This window comes from Eutrema salsugineum, unplaced genomic scaffold (assembly GCF_000478725.1).
Source record: "Eutrema salsugineum unplaced genomic scaffold, Eutsalg1_0 scaffold_1, whole genome shotgun sequence".
Taxonomy (NCBI): domain Eukaryota; kingdom Viridiplantae; phylum Streptophyta; class Magnoliopsida; order Brassicales; family Brassicaceae; genus Eutrema; species Eutrema salsugineum.
In genome coordinates, this window is record NW_006256909.1 from 7,089,879 (window position 1) to 7,113,221 (window position 23,343).

General features: G+C 33.8%; 3 protein-coding genes across 3 annotated transcripts; 2 read left to right on the plus strand and 1 right to left on the minus strand.

Moving 5' to 3' along the window:
* The first annotated feature begins 6,662 nt into the window (after positions 1–6,662).
* LOC18030885 (RRP12-like protein) lies at positions 6,663–12,800 on the plus strand. Its single transcript, XM_006413480.2, has 18 exons — positions 6,663–7,203; positions 7,483–8,029; positions 8,125–8,382; positions 8,548–8,639; positions 8,928–9,138; positions 9,363–9,544; positions 9,629–9,856; positions 10,264–10,445; positions 10,638–10,731; positions 10,813–10,869; positions 10,965–11,099; positions 11,276–11,344; positions 11,441–11,554; positions 11,642–11,803; positions 11,912–12,040; positions 12,151–12,252; positions 12,362–12,435; positions 12,546–12,800. Exons 1-18 carry the CDS (start codon positions 6,682–6,684, stop codon positions 12,667–12,669), a joined length of 3,282 nt encoding a protein of 1,093 aa, XP_006413543.1. The 5' UTR covers positions 6,663–6,681; the 3' UTR covers positions 12,670–12,800.
* On the minus strand, positions 12,737–14,233 carry LOC18030886. The gene has a single exon (XM_006413481.2). It carries the CDS (start codon positions 14,081–14,083, stop codon positions 12,875–12,877), a length of 1,209 nt encoding a protein of 402 aa, XP_006413544.1. The 5' UTR covers positions 14,084–14,233; the 3' UTR covers positions 12,737–12,874.
* A 5,098-nt stretch (positions 14,234–19,331) lies between these two features.
* On the plus strand, positions 19,332–21,316 carry LOC18030887 (probable cysteine protease RDL6). Its single transcript, XM_006413482.1, has 4 exons — positions 19,332–19,797; positions 20,541–20,776; positions 20,854–20,997; positions 21,104–21,316. The coding sequence occupies exons 1-4, from the start codon at positions 19,332–19,334 to the stop codon at positions 21,314–21,316; spliced, it is 1,059 nt and encodes a 352-aa protein (XP_006413545.1).
* Positions 21,317–23,343: the final 2,027 nt, after the last annotated feature.

Sequence of the window (23,343 nt, forward strand, 5' to 3'; positions counted from 1 at the left end):
TCTAGAGTTGATAATCCAACAAATACTAAGTATAAAATATCAACTTATGGTTATAAACTCAAGAGGCATATCCTATAAATAAATAGATAAATTTATTCGGATTTTCCTATTTTAATTGGTAAAGTATTTCATAAACTCTTCTGAAATCAAAAATGAATATAATGGAGTTCTAACTAATATCTCAAATTGTATTAAACCCATGACCACTTTTCTTCACCAAATTTTTAGTATGAAATCACTATAGATCTTACGTTGGAGATAGTCTTCTATGCTAAATCTTTCACTTGAATTTAATCGCTACCTTTAATATTCGTTAACTAAAGCGAATTTAAAAACTATCAGCCCAAATTTTCTCAAAGTGACGTCGTATGGTTTCATAGTTCCATATGCTAAATCTTAAGAACACTTGCATGCTTGAAAATATTACCGAGGCTTTGGTCACACAATTTCATCTTCTTAACATCTGTTTTACTTTTTGGGATATTTTACGTAGAAGTAGAAAACTTTGGTACAGAAAATTGGCATATAAGCCCAAATCTACAACTTTAGGCAAAGAAACATATACAAAATTGAAAACAAATTAAAAATCCAAATCCTACAATTATGAAATTCGTCTGAGAAGACTATAGAATACGAAAAAATAATTTAAAAATCCAAACTCTACAGTTATGGGATTTTTATTTTATTTAAATTTCTTTCCAAAATAGTTACTTACTTCCATGATTTTAGTTGTATTATTTCGAATTTTTAAAGTTAATAAGATTTATTATTCCCTTCATTTGGTTACAAATTTTAGTTTTTACGTCTAAAGTTGCGAAGTTTTATGCATAAGAGAAACGTATTGGTAAATTTTACAAGTACTTTCGAATAATTTGTTGCATCAGAGAAATACGACTTTTTACAAAACAAAAATTCCTTAGTCATCATTAGTCATTACAACTAAAACTATTTTTTTTTCTCTAAATATGTTGTATTCATTTTCTTGACTCCTTTTAAAGGGATATTATTTAGACTTTTGAGCATACAAATAAGTTTGATTACTACAGAACAAGAATTTGTCAAGATTTAAAATCGGAAGGCAACATACAAACTAAAAAAATTTGTAATCCAAATGCAGGCTATAAACAAAAAGATTATCATTCACCTTTAGTTCCATAACTTTATGTTGTTGACTTCCTGATATTCATTAAGCTTTTCAGAATGTAGTTGATCTTTTTTTATTTTCTCAAATTACATTTGATTTTTTGTTGGATTATCTTCATCAATAATCAATAGAATAAAAATAAATAATGGTTTATTCTCTCTCACTAAAATCAAAGCAGAAGAATTTTAACCTAAAAAAAAATAAAAAAGATAAGAAGTTTATTGTTTCTAAGGGTTTTTTGTATTGTATTTAATGATTTAGGACTTTTGTGTTTTCTAAACAAATTAAAAATCAATAAAATAAATTATAAATTATTTTGTAAATCTGATGTGTCAAAATAATAGATGCTGATGTGTCAAGATTGTGAGACACAACCCAACTTTTATATAATAGATACATGTAAACCAAATTATTGAGGGTAAGAAATAACATATAACTGAAATATGTTTTTTTTTCTTTAATTTTATTGAAACAAAGTTTTTGTGTCAAAGATTTTTTTGAAAAATGTTGCTCATGAAGACTTGAACTGTTGACAACGAAAAGAAACGAGAAGGAATAAGGATATATACACTCACTAATGGTATTTTACCCCAAAAAAAATACTCAGGTATTTTGAACAGCATAAACTGCTGGCACTTTTGTTCGATCCATACAACTATTTTGATTTCTGTTTGAATTGGGATAGTTTCGGAAAGTGAGAAGCACTACAAGGAGATTTAAGAAACTTGATGGATTATTATGTGGTATATATAAAAAATCAATAACAAATTGTTTTTCTACGGAGATGATCAATTTGTAACTATCTACTCCCTCTGTTCAGAATTATTTGATGTTTAAAGTTTTTGCACACAATTTAAGGATTCATTTAATTTTTATTTTTTCTATACTAAAAATATTATTTATAATTCATTTAAATATCATTCAGCCAATAATAAGACAATCTGCAGAATATAAAAGGTCAAAAACTATAAAAATTCATTAAATTTTGCATTGAAAAGTGAGAACATCAAATAATTCTGAACAAAAAAAACCTTCTAAAACATCAAATAATTCTGAAGAGAGGGAGTATAAGCTTTAGAAACAAAAATTAGTCTAAGACTTGTGGCAAAATTAAAACTTGTAACTTTAGAGTGTTAAGTTGTAAAGGTGAAACTGCTGACTAGGACTAGCGTTGGAAACTAGACTGATCCAATTACTTCTTGATGATGATGACAATTAATGCTGGCGACGGATGGATTATAAATCTATCGGTGAATTACTACCAATTCTACTATTTCTTCTTCTTGAATGTATTGATGTGAAACAATGTGATATGACTATATCAAACCGGTCCCGATCAGGGAGATCCTTGGGATCCTGTTTGATATCCACCACATCTCCTCTTTTTTCGATTCTGCATCTTTTATTTTCATTCCAAGAGAGAAAAACAAACAGGCTGATTGTTTGGCAAAAGCTTGTCTCCGTACCGTTTCTCTGGTACAGGAGGTGAACCACCTGGTTTAATCTTGAAATGAAAGGAAAATTTGAACAAAAAAAAAAACAATGTGATATGACTATAAGTTGGTATGTATTAGTATATTAGTATATTTTTCTTCCCAACAAGTTGGTATTAATATATACTAGATAAGTACCCATACATATGCGTGGGTTTTCTTTTTAATATTTTTATAATGTTTAAAACTGAAGTTTAGTTTTATCCTTAAATTTCAGTTTACAATTCCTTCACTATATCAAACCGTTCTAGTTATCTAGACTGTCGATCAAAAACAAAAAAAAAACTGAAACTTAATTTAGATTTTTGGTGATGTTAAAAAAAAAATTTAGATTTTTGGTTTTTTTGGATTGGCCATATATATGTTTAGAGAGATTAGTTGTTAACTTGTTTTGTTAAAGTGATTTTGTTTTAATTAGTTTTTTTCTCGACTTTTTCTTTGGTTTTATGAAATCTGATCAGAAATTTTCTCTACTAAGAAACGTTGTATTCAATTAAACGTGAAAAATTATCTTGAACATCATACACAAAGATATGAGAATTCAGCAAATACTAAATATTATGATTAGGAACCTAAGAGATATATTCTCAAAATAAATGGATAACTTTATTTCATAAAATTTTCATATTCTCATTGGCAAAACCGTCACAATCTCCACTAAAATTAGAAAAGTTAGGAAATGAATATAGCATGAAAATCTGTGATTTTTTATATTATATATTATCTTTTGCATCACAGGTACAGTTTGGAACTTTAGATAAACATGATCAGCTATTGTAAAAGCTAACCAAATACGTCTTTCTCCATTTTCACCATCGGATTTGGCTTTTGCTGCTCCAGTGGCTTTTTATTGCAATACTTGGGAGAACCAATACTCCAACTCCAAGATCTGATGGAGATAAAACAAGCTACATTTTATGCACATAAAATGATATAAATTATATTTATCTTTTCTCCACAAAAATTTCTTTAATAATAATTCATTGAGACGAGATTTTTATCATTTCTGGTAAAAACATAGATATTAAAAAATTTACTAATGGATGTAATAGGTCTTTCAGAGTATTATTTTTCTCCCTTAAAATTTTCTCTAAAACAAAAATAAATAGAATAGATAACTTACACCAGCTTAACTTAAAACAAAGTTTTTAGAAATTATTATTATTATAGCTTCGTCGCCGAATTATTATTATTTTAGAAATTATTATTATAGCTTTGTCTTGCTATTTACTCTCACAGAATTCTCGAAACCATCATACAAAATCTTCTTTTTAAAAGCAAAATTCGTCTTTTCCTTTAAATAAACACAAACGATGGTATTAAATGTAGATGTCTCTGCCCATGACCAAGAAATAAATCTTAGACCGTGGATTTGTGAACAACATTCACTTTAGTAAGCTTCTATATAGAAATTTGCATAAGTTACAACGTGGAAGCTGTAGATTAGAGATTTATTAGAAAATCTTAGGTAATATTTACTTCTTTCCATGTCTTCTCCTCTATATTTGCTGATTATTTTTTATGCGTTGAAACATGAGTGACCAATATTTAAGACAACGTTTGAAGCATCATTAAGAATAGGAAGCATCAAAAATGGGAGTCAAAAAGCCATGAGGTCCATGATGGTAAATAAATCAGTGCACAGAAAAATGAACATAAAAGTAATTAGCTTAAATTAATTAGAGTTTCACTAAAATTTTTAAATAAAAAATAAATGAGCTGATGTGTCATTCAAAGGAGTGCTGATGTGTCAAGTTTGTGAGACTCAAGTGACTCTTTATATAATAGACTAGATGATTACCCACGCAAATGCGTGGGTATTTTTTATTATTATTTTATCTAGTGTTTAATTTAGATATTGTTTTTGGATATTTATGTAGAAAAAATTAGTTATTTACTTATTTTTTAACGTGTTTTTGTTTTGGTTAGCTTTTTTATTGGTTTTTTTATAAACTTATTGGGTTTTTTGGTTAGTTTTTTACCTATTTTTTTAAAGTGTTCTTATTTTGGTTGGCTTTTTTTATTGGCTTTTTCTTTTATCTTCAAAAAGTTAATTAAACTTTCCTCTACTAAGAACAGTTAATTTCTTTTTTTATGACTACATCATTTTTTTGAAACATCATAAACAAATCTAGATGCGAGAATCCATCAAATCTAGATATGTAATCTATATTTTTTTATTGGTATTAAAAGTAATATGATAATTCTCATGATTATTCAAACACAAAGAAACTTGCGGCATCAAACAGTTCTTCAAATCAAAATAGCTTACATGATCATTATATCAGCCATCTTATGGTAGATACTTATTCTTTTTCTGTTATGTGAATTAAATTCAACCTAAAAAAACAAACTATTAGCAAGTTTTCACTTTTTTTGTAAAGCTTACTCAAGTTTACTAAATTTAGTGCATGTTAGTTATCATTAACTTACCTAAACAAATGTTCCACTTTTTTCCTTGCTTGTTTCCAACGCTTGTTTACTTTGATTTCCATGCATGTATTACATTCAGTGATTTGCTATACTCCCTCCGTTTCATAATAAGTGTCGTTTTAGATTTCATTTTTTGTTTCAAAAAGAGTGTCATTCTGCATTTTCAATATAACTTTTTACTCTTATTTCTTGTTTTACCCCTCATTTAAAGATAATAGTCTTTGTAATTAAATGTTATAAAAGTATATTAATTAGGGGTATATTTGTATATTTTATTAATTTCTTAATCTGTGTGAAATGTGTCAGAATGACACTTATTATGAAACGAATAGAGTATTGTTTTATTTAAACAATGTTAAGAAGATCACTGCATTATCAAGTTGGAAATATAACGCTAAGTCGCTAACCATTTGCCAATACAATTGATCCTCATCCATGAAGCAAACCCCTATAGATTCTCTAATAACCAACGTAGTAAGAATTTTGTTTTTTTATGATCATAGAGTCAAAAAAATGTTTAGTAACAAAAATTAAATTAGTTGCAAATTTCATTTCTCTTTTGAGAACCCAAATAAGCAAGGTAAAAAAGTAACTACTCATCTTTCATAAGTTCATAGTCACCATAATTGAGAAATGTATGTTGTAAATTAACATTCAAACAGTAAAGTAAAAAAAAGTAGAGTTCTTAATCATACCAATCTTCGAAGTCATCTTGCTATTTATTTTTTATAGCATTCTCGAGAAAAAATTTTCTTCTCCTTTAAACGCACAAAAATGAGTGTTATATGTCTGACCGTAACCAAGAAATAAAATCTAAAATATTTATTGTCGTAAGCTTCTATATAGAAACCTGTATAAGTTACAATTTAAAGCTGTAGATTGGAGATTTATCATAAAATTTTGAGTTTTTTTTTCTTTTCTTCTCATTCATATATGCGTTGAAACATGTAAAAAAAATCTTCATATTAACAATGTTTAAAGCGTCATTAAGAATATGAGACATCAAAAGCTGAAGTCAAAAAGCCATCATGATAGATAATCAAATCACAGAGAAAATGACCACAAAAATAATTAGTTTTTTTAATAATAAATAAGTGAGCTGATGTGTCATCTTTAGTTTTTTTAATAATAAATAAGTGAACTGATATGTCATAAGAAAGGTTATTGATGTGTCAAGTTTGTGAGACACAACCCACTCTTTATATAATAGATTGGAAAAAATAATAACCTTTCAAATTATGGTCCATAATCTCAAGTTCACAGCAACTCTACTATTTTCATTTTCATTATCAAGATGGATATAGATTGTGGCCCTAAAGAAACATAGCTTGTGCCCATTCTTCTCTAACAACCGCGTTTAAGCAAAAATGTAGAGTTAACTTGGTACAGTGAAGAAGGTTTATTTTTACAAAATCATAATTTTATAAGAAATTTTTAACACCGGTATAACTTAAGGACCGAACCGGTACGCCTGAGAATTAGACACGGTGTATTAAACCGGAATGATTTCCCGGTCTATTGTGTCCACTGGTTTTAATTAGTCGTCTTTGTTCGTTCGTCAACATCATTCTGTTACCTTAAACCCTAAACAAAACCTCTTCTCTTCGAGCTATGGCGGCCTTTGAAACAGGGCAGCAAGACAGAGCTGATGAAAACGATGAAATTGCGTTCAAAGATGGCGACACTGACATCTGCCAACAGCTTATGGACCGTTATGCCAAGTCCTCCGCCTCGCAGCACCGCCATCTCGTCGCCACCGCCGCCGCGATGCGCTCCATTCTCACCGCCGAGTCTCTTCCGCCGTCTCCTCCTGCTTTCTTCGCAGCTGCTATATCCTCGTTGGATTCTTCGACGGCTGATCCCATGGCGGTTTCTGCTTTGCTTACATTCCTGTCCTTAGTCGTTCCTCTTGTTCCTCCCGGAGAAATTTCAGCTACTATGGCTCGAGAGGCTGTGATTGTTCTGGTAAATAGAATTGACGGAGAAGGAGATAAACTAGGGGTTGCGAGCTTGAGAGCTGGTGTGAAGTGTATTGGAACCTTGCTCATTGGCTTCTGCGATTTGGATGATTGGGAATCTATTCGAATTGGGTTTGCTTCACTTCTCAAATTCGCCATTGATAAACGTCCCAAGGTATCACTTTTGAGCTTCCCTCTTCTTTAATTTGAGCTTCCGAATCACTATTGTCAATGGAATGACAATTTGTTTTTTATGATTAGTATGCTCTCTGTAAAGTGTTGAGCTTTCTCTATTTGCAGTTTCTATGAATTCTTTTTGTTAATCTAGTTATATATCAGTGTGCTTGCTGGTGGAGAAGCAATACTTGTATATCTTTATAGAGTTTCATTTTTTGCAAGAAGTAACATTTTGTGTTGACAAGCAATCTTGGATTGTGTGTATCTGCTTGGTTAGGTTAGAAGATGCGCTCAAGAGTGTCTGGAGAAATTATTTGCTTCTCTCCGATCGTCTACTGTTATAAAGGAAGCAAGTAATACGGTATATGGTTTACTTAAAGAACATAAGCCTGTCTTATCTGAATTAAGCTCGACAAAGATGGAGGAAGGTTCTAAGGTTGAGTCAACATTGAAACCCGAGAACGCAGAGGCTGCTCATGTGCTAAATGTGCTCAGTGCTATAATTCCATTTCTCTCGGCCAAAGTTAGCTCTAAAGTTTTTTCAGAACTTTGCAAGCTTATGACTTCTCAGTTTTCGCCGCTGACGAGGCAGATTCTAAAAGCGATTGATTCTATCTTCAAGAACTCAGAAGATACAGTTATTGTTCCTGAGATAGAAGGAGTCATAACTTCTTTGACTAATTATCTATCTTTACACGATAAGAATCCTGCTGACACTATCGTGCATGTGAGCACCCTATTAAAAAGTGCTTTGGAGAAAGCCTACTCAGACGAACCGTTATTATGTCTAAGAAAACTTCCACTAGTGTGTGGGTCATTGGCAGGTTTTTTCCCCTCCCGAACTTATCAGCATCTAGCTCTTTTGTTCTTCATTGTGCACTAGTGTGATGAATTCTAACTTTCATTTCCTATGCTTTAGGCCTTCTGACTTCCGCGGACGACGTTGCATCCCAAGTCTCAGTTATATTAAAAGATTTGATCAGTAGCTACATTGATACGAATAATCTTCTGACCGAAAGAAGCTTGTTGTGTGAAGATGAGGATAACTTAACCGGTGGAGGCAATATAAATGCAGCAAGATCTGTCTGCAGAGTCTTTGAGAGTACCCTAAACTCATGTGATGGAATTCCAAAGGAGTGCATTTTAACTGTCACAGCTCTTTTGATCGAGAAACTTGGTAGGTGTACTTTTACTCAGGTGCTATATTTTGTCATCCTGAACATGTTAGCTACAGAACAATTTGTTACAAGCAACTAATTTGCTTTCCCAAAAGTCAATTAAGTTTGGTATGAATAAAACATCTCTGAAGAGAAGTATTTGATTCTATCTCCCATTGTTTCAGGAGAGCTTTCATATATTCTTGCAAATAATATAATTTTTAAGCTTGCCGACATAATGAAAAATGCAACTGGAGATAATTCTAGCTCACAATATGTAAGTTTTCGATAATTCTCCCAGACTAATCTTCAATAAGTTTCTACAATTTGTAAATTATTGTTATGAAAGGTCCTATGCTATGGTTGGTTCAGAAGCTTGTGAGTTATTTTTCTGAATGTCCCAGTGGATTCCAGTGAATTTAGTACTAATGATGCATTCAATAATATTTCATAAGTAGGAAAGGAAACATCTTGATGCTCATCATGTTTTTCTGTGTACAGTTTCTTACGATATAATGAATCCATCTATATTAGCTAATTTATATTAGATTGGACTTATCTGCAGGTTCAGCAATGCATTGGGTCTGCAGTGGTTGCCATGGGGCCAGTGAGGCTACTAACACTTCTTCCTATCACCCTTCATGCTGAGAGCCACTCATGCGAAAATGATTGGCTAATTCCTATCTTAAGAAGATATATCGTTGGAGCAACTCTTGACTATTATGTCAAACACATTGTTCCCCTTGCAAAATCATTGATGCTTGCTTCTAAAGGAGGTAATCTTCTATGCGGACAATGAGAATTTCATTAACATTAGATGGGATAGACTTTCACCTTCTAGTGCTTTGGGTTTGTTTACATATCAGGGTTTACTATACTAATCTGCCACTTGTGTTACTTCATGCGAGAAAATAGTTACCACTTAGTGCACAATCCCTTAATGATTTCTTTGTGTCTGCCAATTTTTTCACTAACATTTTCTTTTATACTTGTTCGTTAGCTAAAAAGTCAGCTCACGGCAAAAAGTTGCGGCCATGTGGTCACGAGCTGCTGAGACTGTTACCTGCCTTCTGTAATTATCCAACTGATGTGCCCCAAAATTTTGGATCATTAGCCAAACTGATGGCTAAATTTATCAAGAAAAAATCTTTCATGCATGAAGCCGTGGCCGTTTCTCTACAGGTGAGTTCATTCACATTTCACCTTTATCATAATATATTCCAGAAGTTCCGAAGTTCAGTCTCATTAAAGAATTTCCTTGTTCAGATGCTTGTTAATCAGAATAAAAGAATACCTAAACCCAGTACTGATATGGGCGAAGCAAAAGCCGATATAAGTGAAGATTCTAAACCAGAGTTTGAGAGTAGATTTCACTATTCGAGGAAAGCTTCAACTAAAAACTTGAAGGCTTTGGCATCAAGCTCCGCAGTATTGCTTCAAACTCTTGTCGATTTATTCACTGTTTCAGGCACAGAGATCCGTGCAGACTTTAAGGTTTACAGAATTTCTTCTTATTCTCTGCATTTCAGCTTATAACAAATTGGTTTAAGGTCTTCCATTGTCTCCCAACTTGGAGGACTACATTGTAGATATTCGTTTGCTAGGAAATATCTTCCTTTTTATGGTGTGATCAAACTCAGATTGGCTCTTAGTTATTTCATAGGCCGGATTTGGTAATTATTTTTAAACAGAAGCTATACTTATAAGCATAAACAAAACTCAAAATCTTTAACTTGAATTACTATGGTGCTTGGTCAATCTATTTCTTTTCAACGATGCATACGGCGATTTATTTTCTTTGTCAATAAACTATTTTTGCTTTTATTCAACAATCTCTTCAGCATAGGACAGTGGGGTCTTTTGATCTAAGTGGCTAAGTCTTTATGCTCTTACAATGTCAGGCTGCAATTGGATGCTTAGCTTCTACTTTGGATTCTTCAGTGAGGAAAAAGATTCTAATTTCCTTGCTAAATAAGTTTGATCCTGCTGGTGAAAGCGAGATCGAAGGGAAGGTCGATCAGTCTAATGATTCAATGGATGAAGAAAAAGACAACCGCAGTACTACAAAGACACAGTTAAAGAGGTATAGCTCTAGATATATGATATCCCCTGTTATATTTCTTTTATATTGAAACTGATCCTCGTAAATTTTCTTCATGACATGTTAAATTTCTTCAATAACAATACACATTGCGTTAGCATGACATCATGTGTATATCAAGTTTTTCTCTTTTTCTCATTTACCTGGTACGACTTCTTTGACACTCGTATGCAGGAGTGCTGTGCTTGATCTTGCATCTTCATTTGTTGAAGGAGCCAAAGAAGATCTTATTGAGTTGATTTATAATCTTGTTCGCCAAAGTTTTCTGGTATCTTGCTACAGCTTAAGTATTTTATGCGATAGATTTTTCTATGTAGAGGCTCTGATCCATGAGTTGTTTTGGTTTTAGGCTACTAACGAGGCTGATCTTCGTGGGGCGTATGAGACTCTGAGCAGACTTCTGGAGGTTGTTTACCTCATCTGAACTTGTTGTAGTAGCTCTTACTGATCACTGGGTGATACTTCATTCTTATTAATGTGGCTGTGCCCTCGTCGGTGCAGGAACATGGTTGGTTTTGTTCATCTCATTTTGCAGAGGTGATAAAGATGCTACTCAGCCATAAAACTCTGGAGGATGCAGCATCTTCTAAAAGTCGATTTGCATGTTTCCACGTTCTAATGGCGCATGGAATTCAGGTTTAAATATATATCCTTTTGTATCAGTTGAAACTTGATATCAGTTTGACGTTTGTTATTAACGAAAGACTATCTATCCAAATTGAACTATAGCTTTAGTATATCCATGCTTTGTTTATAAATGTGCAGGACGACCAAAATTCCTGATGTTTTACTCTTATTTTTTTTTTCTGCAGTCGAGCTCTGAGGAGGAGAATGAGAAGGCTTTCCTTATCCTGAACGAGATGATCCTGACGCTTAAAGATGTAAGCATATTGTTTGCTTCAGTTTGTTGTGGAAACAATACAAATACTAAACAGAACTGACGTTTTCTGTGCATTATTTTGCCTTTACATATACAGGGGAATGAAGAACATAGAAAAGCAGCGTGTGATGCACTGGTTATGGTATATACCACCCTGAAAAATTCATCATCTATCACCAGTGATGAACCTTGTCCCAAATTAATCAACATGGTAAGTACATGAGATGAGCGCCCAATAACAATTTAATCCACTCTCGTTATCTCTCAAATGACCAATAAGCATTCATTGATTCTTCAGATAACGGGTTATATTTCTGGATCATCGCCGCACATAAGGAGTGGAGCAGTGTCTGCGTTATCTGTCTTGATATACAAAGACCCTGAGATCTGCCTGTCGTCACCAGAGCTTCTTTCCTCTGTTTTATCATTGCTTCACACCAAATCCATTGAGATTATCAAAGTAAGTCTACCTCATTCCTTTTTAATCAGATATCAAAATGTAGTTTCTCTTAGTATGTGCTTTTGGTTTTCTCCTTTAAGTTTCTCATGCGTCATCGTGTATCTCCAGGCTGTTTTGGGGTTTGTGAAAGTTTTAGTCTCGACATCGCAAGCCCAGGACTTGCAGAATCTACTGCAGAACCTCTTATGGGAAATTCTTCCCTGGTCGTCTGTTTCAAGACATTATTTCAAGTCAAAGGTAATTACGAGAACAGCGCTTAAATTTCGTTCCTAGTAATTTTCAATTCTCGTGCTTCTTCAAAACGTTGTGGTTGTAAGATGATTGTCTAACGAAAAATGTGCACTTAGGTAACGATCATAGTTGAGATTATGATAAGGAAGTGCGGTACCCGCGCAGTCCAATTAGCCACACCAGACAAGCACAAGAGTTTCCTCCAGACAGTTTTAGAGGTCTCTCTCTCACCTTCTCCTCTGTAAAGTTTCCTGAAGATCTCAGATTGCATAAATATCCGAGGTAATGGCAATTATAATCATCTTGAAACTTTTATCTTATGTGCAGAACCGTTCAGGGAAACCAAAAGACAAAGAAGAGACCAATGATTCACAGACTACATCCATCGACCCACCCAGAGAGTAAGATACTCTAGAACAGCAATTATATCGGATAATCAAGAACACATATCCAATCAAACCATTGCTTGCTCATTATATGCATAAATGAATTGATTCTTTTTTTTTTACAGGCCACGAAAAAGAAATAACAGAGAAGCCTCATCAGAAACAAAAACCAAACGAGACGGTGGCAGAGGACACAACAAATTCAAACGACAGAAGAGCACACATCATCAGAGGCGGAGCCATGCCTAATGATACATAATCTGGAAAGCACCATAAAATCTAATCTGAGAGTCAGACAAGTTTTGCAGTTTTCATATACCACAAACCGAACATGGTGTGTATCTATACACAGTAGATTATACACATCAAGATTTTTCAAAGAGTAGTGTTTCAAACTAAAAAAACCCCAGAGAAAAAAAAAGAGAAAAAGATTTTGTTATTGAAGATTTACAAATTAGATGGCATGAAGTTGATCAAGTATTGCATCAATCTCTATCCTGCTTCTCACCAATCTGTGAAACACTTGCCTCACTAGTCTCTGCAAATCCTCCAATCCAACTTCCATTCTCCGGCAAATCTCCTCCATCTCCCCCACCTTCTCCGCAACTTCCTCCTCCTCCTCTTCCTCTGCCGGAAACCTAAACCTCTCCGCAAATTCCATTAACCATAATCCAATCATCTCCATCCTCTGCAACTCCTCCATCAAACCCCCTGTAAAACCACCACCAAAACGCTTCTCCTTCCGTTTCATCTCTTCACCAATCCTCTCTTGGATGTTCACGGCGGCGCTAGCCCAGCTCTGGTGTTTCGGAAGCGGCAATGGCGCCACAGGAAGGCTGCTTGTCTGGCAAGGCAACGCCGCGACTAGCACCCACATCACCAGAACCATGACACTGCTGATTACGTATACCGGCATAGCCGGTCCCGAGGCTTCTGCTCCACGTGGCAGCACTAGATTAGCCACCATCGCCTGAATCTGCTTCGCCGCAGACCAATTCTTGCTGACGTGGCCAGATGAGCCACCTACGGTGACGCTGCTGCGCTGTCCAAACGACCACGACCGTGACGTCATCCTTCGGTGGTTACCACTGCCACCACTTCCGCTGTTTCTGTCTTTCCCGTCGACGTTTAAGCCAGCGAGGAGGCTGGTTAAAGCACGTTTGGCTCTGCGAACGCTTCCGTCGCATAACGGCCGTTGTTTAAGCGCCGTGACGGCTATCTCCGCCAGACGTCGGCTCTGTCTAACGGAATCAATTCCGTTAACGACGGCGTTACAGATATCCAATGCTTTCAGGATCCGATCAAGCATTTCCGACAAAACCCTCTCTAAAGACGGCGATTTGGAGATCTGGGTCGTCGTCAGGACAGATTTGAACTCTGTTTCGCAGGACATGAAAACATCGAGGAGATTCTGTAGCCATGGGATCGAGAGAATTGGATCAGACGGCTGAGAGCCGCCGGCATCGGAGAAGGAGGAGGAGGAGGAAGGAGGCGGAGACGGCGATGGAGATATTAACTCGGAGAAACGCTCGGCTACGTGTTTCTGGAAATACTCGAGTTCTTCGAGCTCTTGCTCGTGATTGACGTCCATGGAGACGATCTGGTTGCGGCGGATGCTGATTCGGCTCAGGAACGAGCCTTGATAGTCTGTGGCAGGCGCCATTAGTGTAGTGTGATGAATCAAAGCACACAGTGGAGTTTTTTTTTGGTTACGGGAATAAAGGAGAGGTTTTTCAAGGAGAAGAAAACAGAGAAATGGGGAAAAAGAGATTTTTTAGATGAAAGAAGGAACTGAAATGGTGGAAAACATGTCTTGTCGGAAAGAGTTTTTTTTTTTCTAATTCTTTAATGTTAAGCAGATTCGTATTTTCTTTTTCTTTTTCTTTTTTGGGACTCGCGAGTAAAAGAATATTCGTCTTTGGTCTCTTGACGCTTTTCTTACGTCTATTTTTTTTTTTCTCAAATTTGAAAGAACTTTCAATTTTTTTTCTTCTCTTTGTACAGATGACTTGAGCTAGTTAGAAAAGGTCTAAAAAGTCATATTTTGATGTGTCTCTCCTATTCAAAGGTTGTTTTGTTTTCTTTATATGACATAAGTAGTTACATTGAAGTTATTTTTGTCGAAAAATGATTAATTTGTATTTTTTTCTTGGAAGATTAATTAAAATTTGAATATATTTTTTTAGACACGTGATGTCACATTTGTTTGTTTTAATGACACAACATTCACTTTCTCTTCTTATAATACATCACAATTTTTTGATATTTTGTAGTTCATAAATAAACCAAATAAAAATATTCAGAATAATTTCATCATCGAATTATCAACTAATTAAAAATTATGCTGTTTCACTAAGCTCGTGAAAGAAGATCAATGACTAAATAGGATGCTAGGGTGAAAGATATGCGAAGACAGAAATACTCTTGAGTCAGAATATATCTGCAAGTGACATCCAAACGTCTCTCTTATCAATGATATGTTATTTATTAATGTTTTCCTGTTTAACGTATTATTCACTTAACCGGTAGATATATCAATATAATATTGTAACATGTATTTTTATTTGAATCAGGTTTAATTTACTTATTCGTTTTTCCACAAAAACAAAATAGTCTCGTAGACATGATTTTCGGAAATTGAGGAAAATCCCATGAACATGAAAAAATTGAGGAAAAATCCTCTGGTGGTGTAATCCAAAGATTATTTGATGCGGAGTCAAAAACAAGCCCATGAAAATTGGTCGAAGAAACAAAAAATGTTGAAATAATTTAGTGACTACTGATTAGGTACAGGGTTGGCCAACATGAACATAGCCTTGTGTGTTCCTAAGCCCGATACACAAAGCCAAATTCTAATAAAGCAGGAGAGAACGATGATAATAATGAAATTAGTACAGAATTATTACAGATTTACACTATCATAGGGTCACATTGTTTGTACAAAATTGCTTCACATTTCTGTCGGTTACCTATTCCTTGAGTTGGAATGTACATAGATGTGACATAATTGAATGCATGCTTGATGTCAACAATAAAACAAACAAAAAAAGTTTGAATGCATGCATGTAACGGTATCTCTAGAGAAGCCAATGATACGATCATTCTCTTAACACGCTCTTAAAACCTATGCTAGCAGAATTTGTCCTTGAAATCTAGTGTTAGCAATGAGCGTAAAGATGCAAGAAAAAAAACCAAAATCTTTTTTATTATTTTATCAGTTTTTATCTTCTCGGGGAACTAAAATCTATTGATGCAAACTAAAAGCAATGAGAACAAACGGAAGGACGCCTTGACTAATTGACCAAGTCACTTCTCGTTTTCAGCTATTGAAAGTAATTTGTATTTGTATAATTTGTTTATTTCTGTTACCTAAGTTCTTGATTATTTACATGGGACACGATTTTTCCCTACCAGGCTACCACTTAAGAAACAGAGAAATGATGATTAAAAGTTTGGCACCAATTCATTACGTATAAATTTGTAAGGCATAGATTAATAATCATATGATTTAGAAACTGTTATACATATGTGAAATCTAGATTCGATACTGTTGGCTTTCTGACGAAGAACAAATCAGCTCAAGCCTAGAACCGGTATCGTCTCGATCTTATCAACGGTCTGATGGAAATTGCAGTCGGTTCAATTCAGATTAAATGTATAGTTTAGATTTGGCATTGGTTTAGCCAATTAAAAGAGCAAACCAACCGCTTAGCAAAGCAAACAGAGCAACGATCAGTCGATTACCTTCAAGTTTGAATGGCCGAGATCGTTTCTCATATTGATTTGAGCAAGTGCTTTTGCAAGGATGACACTTGACCAGGATCAAAGTTCTCATTCACAGACCGTAATTAAGTCATAATTCTTGTCTGCTTCTCCTCTCTTCTGTTTATTCTCTCAATTTTGTCCTTTTTGTTATTTCAAAGATGGTTTATCAAGGATCTTGATGATTTACTACTAAAACTAAATTACATTTCTTCGTGAGAGATCCAGATTGCGAGACAACGTGAGAATCATAGAAGGATCTGGAATATATTGCAATCACGATGCCTAAACCTAAGACTCTAAAGGTCTGGAATTTATAATACGAGACAATTACAATTAGACTAACATATTTATTTTTCACATTTATTAATTTACTCAAAGATGTTGATAGTTAACATTTACGTAATTAGTTAAAATTTCTGAAATTTACTAATCAAGGTTTTTTTTTATCATGCGAAAATGAGTGCAGTCAGATATATGGAAGCGGTGATTACGGTATCATGAAGACCTTTGTCCTTACAAATAATTATAAAATAATTTATCATGGTCGGTTAAACGAACCGTTAATGACGGTTAGAAAAGAACAATAAACAGTTTTATAACATTGTCGGTCCAGTTCTGTACTGTTATATTCTGCTATTTTGTTATTTCCATTAACTTTTTTCCATCGCTTTTTATATCTTTTCCCTTAAATATTGATTTAACACGAGATAGCAATCATGAGAAAGCCACGTGGCAATATAACTTGATGATTAGCTTTAATTTAAGGAAAGTAATTTACTTATTAAACTTTAAACCATATTATTATAGTTATACACAAATAACGCGCAATGAATATTTAAAAAATGTAGTTCACATATCAATAACATCGTATCGTATAATTGTCACAAAAGTATTTCAACAATCAAAAGCGACAATTAAGATTATTGTTATTTTGTTTAGCCGTCACTTGGCAACCACGAAAAATATTTAAACGCGTTCGATGTTACCAAAAAAGGAAGAACTTAAACGCGTTCTTTTAGAATTTAAAGAGGAATTTGATGGATAAAAAGAAGAACAACACCATAATTAATACTCCCTCTGTTCAGAATTATTTGATGTTTTAAAAGATTTTTTTGTTCAGAATTATTTGATGTTTTCATTTTTTAATGCAAAATTTAATGAAATTTTTATAATTTTTGACTTTTTATATTCTGTAAATTGTTTTCTTATTGGCTGAATGATATTAAAATGAATTATAAATAATATTTTTAGTATAGAAAAAAAATAAATGAATCTTTAAACCGTGTGCAAAACTTTAAACATCAAATAATTCTGAATAGAGGGAATAGTAATCAAATTCAAGTTTAATAACAGTGTTATCCAGTTCAAATGTAGTCAAAGTCAAGACAAATGCACCGAATTAACGGCGGATTGATAAGGGCTTTAATGTGCAATTTTTTATTTGGTTGCATGTGTTTCATTAATAATGAAACTTAAAAAAAACTCTTTCACAAAGAAAATACTAATGGTGAAATCAGTTTTGGCATTCGGTAATATCCCAAGACACTTTTCAAAAGCAAAAGTGTGAGTAGAGTAACTAAGCAACGATTAAACTTCTGATAAGGCGAGATGCCGAGATTAGTTAGTTTGATTAGTGGGAATCTGAGAGATTTACATTTTCAAGAAGTTAATTGGTAGGGGTGGGCGCGGAGCGGATATCCAGGATTTTGGAGATATCCGTGATCCGCTCCGCTCCGGCTGGATAATCATTTTTTTGATCCGTATCCGCTCTGTAATTATCCGGATATCCGTTTTCCGGATATCCGCCAGAAATCTGAATATTTGCCGGATATCCGATCCTGCTAAAAATATATATTTAAATAATAATATATTTAAAATAAAAAAAAATAAAAAATTCAAAATTTCATTAAAAATGACAATATTTTCTTTAAAAAAATTTTTTTTTTGTTAAATTATTAAGTTTTAATATTTATAATAATCAAATTTATAAACAAAAACTCACAAAAATTATATTTATATATAATAATTATACACTTTATATGAATTATTATCTATCTATATATACATATATATTTATACCGGAGCGGAGCGGATATCCGTCTTAGTTTTTTTTAGTATTTGTGATTTGCTCCGTTTTTAACGGATATTAAATTTTAGTATTTGCTTTGCTCCATAAAATTACGGATATTCGGATTTTTCGGATCGAATCGAGACGAATAACGGATCGAAGCAAATATAACAGATATTTTGCCTAGCCCTATTAATTGGGCAACATTTTTTGAATAATGGGCCGAGCTAAATCTTGATAAGGCCTTGACTTGCACTACAGAGTACAGACTCTCATATCAATGGCTCATGATTATTTTGCTAACCCTCAAAGGCTCAACGCCATTAACCCAATAAAGTTGTGCTGATCAAGCTGTTGCCAATATTAATATTTACTAATCACGGCATATTAGGTTTCCATTTAGCGATTTGTAAAAGTTTAAGTGTGATACAAGTAGAAGTGTTTGATTAAAAGAGTTGGAATTGATTAAATATTTTTTACTTGATACACTCTTAAAACTTTGAACCACAAATGTTAGGTTTCCCAATATATTTTTCTTTTCATTTTTTCGCACATTAAATTATCTTGTGTATGAAACTCAATATATTTTTTTCCTTTTACTCACACATTAGTATCATACGGAGATTTGTAGGATTTAAATTTCTTAGTTCATGTGTGTGAAAGTCAATATATTTTTTCCTTTTTGTCACACATCAAATTCTCTCATATCAAATCCACTCAATATACTAAAAAAATAAACTACTATGAATAAAACCAGATTTGACTGGAGTACTAGTTGACTACAAAGTCTACAATGAATTTTGAATATCTAAATATGCAAATATCGAATTCAAGAACACATAATCTACTTAATAGATCATTCAAAATGATCTTTTAAATAACAATAAATTAGTTTTATATCTATTTATGATCAGTAACAATTTTTATTTTTAGAAAAAGAAATAAATCTGAATAACCATTTGCCAAAACATACTTAATCCAAACATACGGTAATTAGTTTATCTGTTTCTCCAATGCCCATCTTGCAATATATATATTTATATATCTCATAACCATTGCAAAAGAATTATACAAAATAATGGGAACTGTAAAACGATCAGCATGCATGACAATCCTTATATATCTTTTGATATTATTCCTTCTTTCGCCGTCCTTGGCCATGGACCTTCCCGTTGTATCCGACGGCGGTAACCGGAGCGACGTGGAAGTTGGCTTCATCTACAAAACGTGGATGTCCAATCACGGAAAGAGGTATGTCAATTCTCTGGGAGAGAAGGAAAATCGTTTTCAGATCTTCAAGGAAAATCTCCGTTTCATCGACCAGCACAATGCCAAGAACCTCAGTTACCAGCTCGGTGTAACTCGGTTTGCTGACCTAACCGTCCAAGAATACCAAGAACTTTTCTCTCAAACCCTTAAACCGAGACAAAGGGATCTCAGGATTAGTCGCAGGTACGTGCCACTTGACGTAGATCTACTCCCCGAGTCCGTTGACTGGAGGAATGAAGGTGCAGTGTCGGAGATTAAAGACCAAGGCACTTGCAGTGAGTACTTTTACTTGTCTTTCACATTCATACCATATCATCCCACCGTGATTTATAGACTAGATTTTTTTTTTTTTATTTAAGAAATTTTGCCATTAGTACATAATCTGATTAGACTAGGAATCCGAACATCTAAATTTGGGTGTTTTTTTCCAACAGAAAATTTTGAACTCGTGACCATTCATATTAACCTCGCTCTGCTTTGAATGTGCTGAATGCTTGATTATATGCTATATTGTTAGTTGTTTGTTTGCAATGTATTTTTTATTAAACACCCTTTTGAGATTGTAAATTATATCAACGGAAACTCAAAGAAATTTTGTTTGTAAGTCATTTTAGCATCAATTATAGTTATTAGTATTTATTCGCTGTAGAGGTCTCTAGAACTTAGAAAAAGAAATAAGGGTTCTATTTCAGACAAGTTATAATACAATATGGTCAGTAAATATCCTGGTTGTATAGAATTGAGAAAGAGAATGGTAGAGAGAGACTAGAGAGTATAAATAATAGATACAATTCTAAGTTCTTGAAATCTGTACATATATAGAATATATATGCTAATAACTATAAAATACTAAATTGATTTACACTTTAATAGGGTAATCTCTCTAGATCTTAATATTAACAAAATATTCTAACTATTAAATGCAAATACTTGCGTCTGAAGCAATCGAATAAAAAAATATGAATTTGTGATTTTATATTTATTTATATTGTCTTTTGTTCCATGTTTGAAATGAAAGATAGCTGCTGGGCATTCTCCTCAGTGGCAAGCGTGGAGGGAATAAACAAGATCGTGACAGGAGAGTTAGTCACATTGTCCGAGCAAGAACTGGTCGACTGCAACACGGAGAACAACGGTTGTTATGGCAATGGCTGGATGGATGTAGCTTTCCAGTACCTTATCAATAACAATGGCCTAGATTCCCAAATGAATTATCCATACAACGCCGTTCAAGGATACTGTAACCACCAAAAGGTTCACCTACTCATGCTTATATTTCACTACGTAGTACCTAGGTTTCACTTTTGTTTATTATTATACGTTTTCCGCAGAATAATTCAACCAAGATCGTAACTATTGATGGATACGAGGATGTGCCAGCAAATGATGAGGCTTCCCTAAAGAAGGCGGTGGCTCACCAGCCCGTGAGTGTTGGCTTTGACAAAAAATCCCAAGAATTTATGCTCTATAAATCGGTATGTATATATGCATATAGCAAATCCTACATTATAAATCTATTGTTTGTTTATGTATACAATGATCAATAAACTTGTATGGTCCATGTTTTGTTATGTCATTAAGGGTATATATAATGGACCCTGCGGGACAGCACTTGATCATGCGCTTGTTATCGTGGGTTACGGTAGTGAGAATGGTCACGACTATTGGATCGTGAGAAACTCATGGGGCACGAGGTGGGGTGATGCTGGCTATGCTAAGGTTGCTCGTAACTTTGAAAATCCAACAGGTATATGTGGGATTGCGATGGTTGCTTCATACCCTACCAAGAACTAGACTTCCAATACATTAGAGAAAATACTAGGAAATTGTAATGAGTCTTTGGAATTTGTTAGATGTTTTAGCCATGTGTGCTTTTTAAATAATTGAAATAATTTATAACTTTCGTTTTATGGGAATTTTTTGTGATAACGTATCAAATTCTCTATATGTGTATACTTGCTCACTTCTGATTTTGTTAAGGCCTATGCGAGGTTTGTCACGACCACGTGGGGTTTGAGTTATCGATGTTGCTAGGAAAGACATATGATCGGTTCGTCAATTTATTAGCTTTAAACCTTTCAATTGCGCAACTGGATTCAAATTTGCTTCAAGATCTTCACGTTTGTTTACCTTTTAATTTGTGCTCTCCTAAATATAATTCTCAACTCGGTTTGTTCTTCAAATACCTAAAACGTTCTTGGTTACGCACATACTATCGCAAGAGTCAATTATAGCAAAATGATATGGAAGCTTATTCCACATAATACAGTGTCTCTTTTTTTGGTTGGTTTGACTAGGGAATAGAACAGGTATTTCTTGGCCAACTGGATATCCTATTTTTCTAAATAAAAAATCATATAAAATGGTGTTTCCCGTAATATGGGACCCATTACCATGTGATGATGATGGTTTTATAAAATAGATGTTTTTAAATAGATATTAATATTTTTGAACACAGTTTGTTTTTTTCTTAAAACTAAAACGTCATTTATTATATTTACCTAAATACAAAATTTATCCAATGAAAAAAAAATCCGCAAAATATATTTTTTTTGTATCAAATACAAATAGTAAAAAAAAACTAGTTAATTTTGTATTGAAAGTTAAACATACATCATATAATTTAAATCAATTTTATTCTTACTAAAACATCACCTAGTATAGAACTAAAAGAATAACTTTATTAAAAGTTTAATATTTAAGTTTCCAATCTTTAGTAAGTCGTAGAGCAGAGCCTTGATTAATTGGTTGACTTTTCTCTATCACTCTCAACCAAATAGATCGGAAACTGTTGTATTGAGATGGACAATAGACCTCAAGTGTTCATCAATTTCCGGGGAGAAGACTTGCGGCTGACGTTTGTGCCTCATCTCAAACATCATTTGAAAGAAAGCAACGTGAATGTGTTCACGGACGCAGACGCGGCTGGAGAACCGTTGAAGAATCTCTTTAACCACATCAGAAACTCAAGGATCGTGATCGTCATCTTCTCCATTAGCTACTTGGAGTCAAAGTGGTGTTTGGACGAGCTGGTTGAGATCAGGAGATGCTTAAAGAGCAAAAAGCTTGACTTTGTAATACCCATCTTCTTTAAGGTGCGTGCTTCCCACGTTAAGGAACAGAGCGGAGATTTCGGTAGCAAGTTTCTAGCTTTGCAGAAGAAACATCCCCGACTCAGGATCATGAGATGGAAGCGAGCTTTGAGATTCGTTGCTAAACAAATTGGATTGGCTTATGCTGCAAAAGAGAGGTACTGTTTGAGGAAATTATCAAATGCTTAGATCATTTATGCATATTTTAAAGGGTGTCTTTATTTTTATCTTTTATGTTTTTTTTTTGGTTTGTGTTGCAGTTCAATTACAGAGTTGGATTTTATCAAGAATATTGTTCAAGTTGTTACCATACTTGGAGACAGAATTGCATTGAAGGACAATAATAATAAAACAAATATTACTCCTCAAGCATCAACGGTGTGTTCTTAGAATTGGTTCTGACATATTAGTAAACTATTTTTTCCTGTGTGTTAAAAACTAGACATGGTGACTAATCTTTATTGCAGACATTACAAGGAGAAGCATCAAATCTGATTTTGGTCGATGTCAATCACTTAAACAAGCTCCTCCATTTCTCAAAGACATCGGAAGCTCTAAATCTGGAAAGATCTTTTGTTAGAGGATTCATGTTTGGTTTTGCATGGAAAGATCTTATATCCTCGATGCAAATTGGCAACAGTTTAGAGATTTCTCCTCCTGTAAACTCTCTCCAGTCTCCTATGAATCTTCACAGCTTCCATGTACAAGGAGATGAGTCAATAGAGAAAG